Genomic DNA, 5,769 nt, shown 5'->3' with positions numbered 1-5,769 from the left:
CCTTTTGCTTCTCATCTCTCCTACCTTCTTAAGTCTGATGTTAGAATGAGCACAGGCAGGCTGTTGGCATCCTAAAACACCTGACACCACTCCCTCTTATTTAGCACTCCAAGGTTTTGTGCTCTGTTGTCCTCAGTGGCATGGCACCCTTTCCCACATGGAAAACACCTGCTTCTCTGAATTCTTCTCCCATGAAAATGTACTTGAACTCTTCCCATTTAATGGGTTAATGATCCTTCCATGTCCCTGTACTATTGTACAAAATTTAGCCTATGCTTGGAAATTTCTGACCCCTCTCCCAACTTAACACATTTCTGGTCATCCTACAAACCCTTCTCAGCTTTCACTAGAAGCCACTATTTTATATTCTACCACTACTGTCTACACCCATATTAAAGCAAAGATACCAGTTCATTTTTTTTCTGTCCTTCAGATATTTATTTCTATACATTAAGATATTTATTTCTGTGTGTGTGTTACCCATGTTTGCCTTTCACATTTCTCCATATCCATGACAAAGAGAACTAACTCAAATTGTTCCTTAAATGAATGAACACATTGTTTGAATGCTTTCCTATGAAGGTTTATTCCAGCATGAGTAAACTACATCCAGTGTGACTTTGGAGATGTGTCTAAATCTAGCAAGCCTTTGGTAAGATAGTGTGTACAACGCTTTTGTTGTTTAGTTTTGTCATAATAAGAGGCTTAGTTTGCTGGACATGGATAGAGATGCCTTCCTCTGTTTAGGCTCTTCTCTAATGTGGCCACACCTGGAAGGACATGATAGTTGAGGAGAGCTGACAGGTGATCAGCAACATCAGAATGGATGTAAGCAGCAGGCTTCTTTCTTTTTTGAACAGTAGCCCACTTGTGTTTCCATGAAATTACAGTATTCTTGACATTGTCCTTCACTCTTCTTACAGTTGACAATCTGGTAATTTGGTTCAGCCTCTGTAAAAAGGAAAATCCAAGTTAGTATCATAAGATTATGCCAAGAATGAGTCAGGAGCCATTTCTAAAGTAAGGGTATGATGCAGGGGTTGGCATACATATGAAATAGCTTGTCATGGTCATGGTTTCAAATTCTAACCCATGAACACAAGTCCAGACAGTGCTCTGTTCCTTCAAAGCCTCCCAAGTTCCCATATTAACAAAATAGCATTGTAATATTGCCACACAGCATACTGTCAGAAAGAACTTATGACCCCCACTATGCCTGCCTATATTTGTGGTGTGACAATTGCATTTCCTTTTCCCCTTCCCTCAGTGAACTAAGCTCTTTGAAACAGGAAGTGATTTCCAAGGAAGCAGAGATTATGATAGGGTAAGGAAGCAGTTAGAGTTGGTGGCGCTGTATCTACTGGATAGCATCAGGAATTTGACAGCATTTAATTGTCATCCATATCCACTGACCCTTGTCTCTGAGTCAGAAATGACTTTGAGATTAAGGGCATTCAGGAGCTACCAACTCCTCCAGGCTTTGTGGATTTGGAGCTGGCTCTGGGGTAGGGCATGGGGACAGAGAAGAAGCCTGGATATGACCAGAAGAGTTCAGGAGAATGCTTGGGCTTCTGGCACGTTGCCACTCCCTTGTATCTGTCCCCACAGGAAGTAGCAAACAGCTTAGCCTGTCCTCTGCCTGATTCCCAGGAAACCTGCCAGTACTTCATCTGACACCCGAACTTAGCAAGTATTCAACAAATTCCAACTGAGAAAATGACCTCCAAGGCTGGGGACAGGAACCAGGGTAGGAGAGAGGACTCTCTCCTACCCTGGTTCCTGCTTAAGTCCAGTGGGACGTTACCATAGTGAACTTAGACAGCTCATCTCTTGACCCCTCAATACTCCTATGTTTCTGAGTCCCTCAAGGATTCAGTCTCAGCAGAAGCTGCAGGATCTCCTGACTTTCCCCGACATCTAGGGAAGACTGAACCACCCGTGTCATGTCTCCACAAACAGTGATGCTCACCTCATCCCATCCACACACTCATCTCCCATTACATGGGCTCAGTATTTCCCAAGTAGATGAACTTGCCTTGATCTTGGGTGCTTGACTTACCACGGTAAGGGGGAGTGCGTGGAGGCAATCGTTTCACTCTGTGATTCAACTGAGACCCATTTACTCCTCGAGCAGGAAATTCATCCTTGGGGAAACTGGGAGGTTCAGTGACTAAGTGGTTAATGGACGAGGCACTGGACAACCCTGCTGAAATTAAGGATATTTAGAAACTCTCTATTCAGCAACCCAAGAAGATAGAACACATTTCAACAGTGAGTGAGGCTTGACAAGAGGCTGGAATGAACTGTGAAGGATTCACACAAACTATATATTTATCCACACGTATGTATGTGGGAAAAAAGTGGAAAGAGTGGCATGTGAAGAAATGTGCCAGGAATAATGGACAACTTAACAACAACAAGCTCAGCCTCCATCATGGACATCATGAATGCACTTGCCAAGATCCCTAAGTCTAAGCCTCAATGTCCTCTGTATAACATAGAAGAATGAGGAGGAATCCTTCCTCTTGGAAAACTAATGCCACCAGTCCATCTAAGAACCCACCTCTTTGACTTCTCCTCAGAAGCCTTATTAAGTAAATGTGCTGTGCTGCAGTACACACTGATATCTTAAGGCTGCCCTAGACATCCATATGTAAAGCGACAGCTGCAGAAAGAGCCTGGGCCCAAGGACTAAGCCGTGTTTCTGCTTTACCTGGAAACAGCAGAGCCGCAAGCAGTAGACTGGCAAAGGAAGGAAGGAGTCTTGGTGTCATGGCTGCAGAGGGGACTACAGGCAGTGAAGGGTTCCAGGTAGGTGGGCAGCTGCTGCAGGCTCTCTTATAGCTGAGCTGGGAGTGTGGGCTGGGAGCCTCCAGACAGAGTGCTCAGCCACAAAGGTCACGAGAAGACGTTTACTTTCCCCACGATTCCTAGAACAAATTTTGAGTTGTGTGGGTTTTGTTTTTTCAGGAAGTAAATGATATGCCTGAACAGTTTGGGTGGGCTTGATGAATAAGAGAATCCATGAAGGTGAATTAAGATGAAACTTGTGGAGAGGCGAAGATAACTGTGATTAGCACATCAGCAGCTTCCATAATTACTTTTCAATAGCTTTAACATAAGGCTACAATGCTGGTTCCATGTTGTCTGCAGAATACGTTTATCCTAGTGGAACACTACTGTGCATGAACACATGAGACACACTGGCTGGGCAGGGCTCCAGATAGTCAGCTGATTTAAAACATCTGTCACTGCTCTTTCTTCTCTTGTTCAGACTCTCAGGGTTTATTCGCCACTCCTGTCTTCATCTCCTTTGACCCTCTTTCTTTTCATTTTAAGTTATCTGATTCATCTTCATTTGTCCTTTCCTCCATCTTACCCCAGGCACCTCCTGGTGATGCCATTAAATCCAATTCAATTCTTCAGAAAAATGTCCTACAATTGAGGCCAGGTTTTTCCCTGGGAGTTATAACCACATGTGAGGCCCTTTTCCCTTTTCTCTTTCATCTTCTACCCAGGCAGGTGTTTTGTCTCACTATATTTTCTCAAGCACGTACATCCCTGGAAGCATGATTCAGACTAAAGCAAGAAGCACAAGTGTTGGGTCAAGAGTTATTTAATCATGAAATGCCCTGTGTGTTTTGCTCAGGGAGTAATCCATGGTGCCAGCACTTTCAGTTTTGAATGTATGAGGTTAGTACGAATAGAGCAACCAGGAATAAAAGGAAAAAGAAAAACAAGCAACAGAAAAGCAATAGATTATTGGAGTAGACACTTATATACCATCCTGCGAAAACTGCCTGGGGTAGCTCCAACCACCAAAACTTTCAGCTGGAGGGTGTGACCAAGAGAATCCCAGACAGAGCATCTCCTGGGTGAGACTGGCCCTGTGGTCCTCAAGGTTCTAGTGGCTCCTGTTCTGCTTTAGGACTTGCTCTGGAAATGGTAGGGTGACCCGTAATGATTAAGGTTCCATATAAACTTTATAATCTATTGGGAAATGAATCGACTACTCTGACTCAAGCCTTGGCGGCTACTGGAGAGAGGCCAGTTTAATTTATGGTGACACAAAAACTGATTAAAGAGAAGCCACTTGCAATTATGGAAGTGGGGGCAGGGAGTACAAAGCAAATGTAAACTGAAAAGTGGTCAGTCTTCAAAATGGCAGCATGAAGCAACAATAGTTCTGAGCCCAGAGATTATTGTTAGCATTGGTAGAGGAAAGGACTCCAACTAGATTTACATGATGGACTTCCATGTTACATCAACAGCTCCCAGGAAGGGTCGCTATGGTAACACTGTGCGAATGAGTCTCATTTGCACATAAATTTTGTTTGAGCAGATAACACAACTTAGACTATTTGTTTAGTTGAAAATACTCATCTCGGTGTGGAGAAAAGCATGAGTGGGTTGAGAACAGAGCACAAGCATGGGAATCTGTGGAAGCAAGTAGAGTGTGCAGGAGGCTGAGTCCTGGGAACAGGGGTGCACACAGGTCAGCAGTGTTACACAGCAAACACGGCCTTAGACCTCTGGATGTAATCAACACTATGATGACGCTTTGTCTGGGACACCTCATTCCCCTGTACCCATTAGATGGTATGAAGTAAAAACAATGGCTCCAGTGCTAAAGAGAACATATGTTGCATATCCTTGTGCTGATTGCAATATGTGGCTATGTACATGTGAAGATCTTCAGTATTGTCGTCTCTCTATTACCTCCTGGGTGGCATCTCAATTAATCCTGGAAATGTGAACGTAGAAAGGGAAAAATCCAGAGTAGCCAGTTTGGTCACAGCAGCTTTTGTAGAATTAAGTTTGACCTTTAAAAGGTGCCAGAGAGGAGACTCACAGGGGAGTGAGGTCAACCTTGCGATGTGAGTTACCTTGTTTCGAGATTTAAAATTTCAATGTGCTAACAGAACCATGGACTCTGTGGGGAGGACCTCCATTAGGGCTGTGGGGAGCACATCTGTAAGGGTACATAGGACACTCTGGAATAAAGAATTTCACATCGAGGAAAATAAAACACGGACAGTAGAAGCTTCTTTGGAAAGAGAAGTCAACAGGAAGTCCTTAGGATAGCAGAAAACGAGATGGGTTGCAGAATTAGACAAAGGTTGATGTGATTGTGGACACACAACAGCAATGGGTGTTTTGATTCCTTCATTTATCATGCATGCATGGAGTCACAGAATGTAGCAGTTTTTCCAATATCAGTTTGTTCTGCAATGGTTTTAGCCTTCCTAAAACTTTGCTCAGATGATACACAAAGGGACAGAATAAACCTTATAAGAATTCTAAGAAATCACAAACTCCTTTGAAGGATTAAAAACCTCACATTGTTGTAAACCTTAAATCTATTGAAGCTACCAGTTGTAATGAAATTTTCACAGAATTTTATACCTAAAATCCAGTTTTAATTTCTCACCCACTCTTTCTTCTTTTCCCCCTTTTATTGGAAATACTTTTCTTCTTCATATAATATATCCTGACTATTATTTCCGTCTCTCTACTTCTCCCAGTTTCTCCCCACCTTCCTTCCATCCAGATTTACTCACTTTTATATCTCTCATTAAAAAATAAGGAGGAGAAGCTGCCCTGAGCAGCCTACTATTCCAGGGGCATGGACACCCTCCCATTGCCTCGCCTACACCTCCATCCGACCCCAGAATCATATAGACAGGAGCATGTTGTCCTCTGAGAGGCTCCACCCAGCAGCCAGATACAGATACAAATACTCACAGCCAAATATTAGGTGAAGTTTGG

General features: G+C 43.2%; 1 protein-coding gene across 2 annotated transcripts; it reads right to left on the bottom strand.

The window, feature by feature from the left end:
* Positions 1–568: 568 nt before the first annotated feature.
* On the bottom strand, positions 569–2,807 carry LOC110336750 (sperm-associated antigen 11-like). Of its 2 annotated transcripts, none has more exons than XM_021219481.1 (3): positions 2,714–2,807; positions 2,060–2,206; positions 569–951 (listed from the first exon to the last, which is right to left on the bottom strand). In XM_021219481.1, the coding sequence occupies exons 1-3, from the start codon at positions 2,772–2,774 to the stop codon at positions 818–820; spliced, it is 342 nt and encodes a 113-aa protein (XP_021075140.1). In that variant the 5' UTR covers positions 2,775–2,807; the 3' UTR covers positions 569–817. The 2 variants fall into 2 exon arrangements, with proteins under 2 accessions (XP_021075140.1, XP_021075141.1); XM_021219482.1 differs by having other exon boundaries at positions 2,060–2,203.
* Positions 2,808–5,769: the final 2,962 nt, after the last annotated feature.

Source organism: Mus pahari, chromosome 19, assembly GCF_900095145.1.
Source record: "Mus pahari chromosome 19, PAHARI_EIJ_v1.1, whole genome shotgun sequence".
In the NCBI taxonomy this organism is placed as follows: Eukaryota; Metazoa; Chordata; class Mammalia; order Rodentia; family Muridae; genus Mus; species Mus pahari.
The sequence above is the reverse complement of the archived record's forward strand: the minus strand, read 5'-3'. Positions and strand labels throughout refer to the sequence as shown.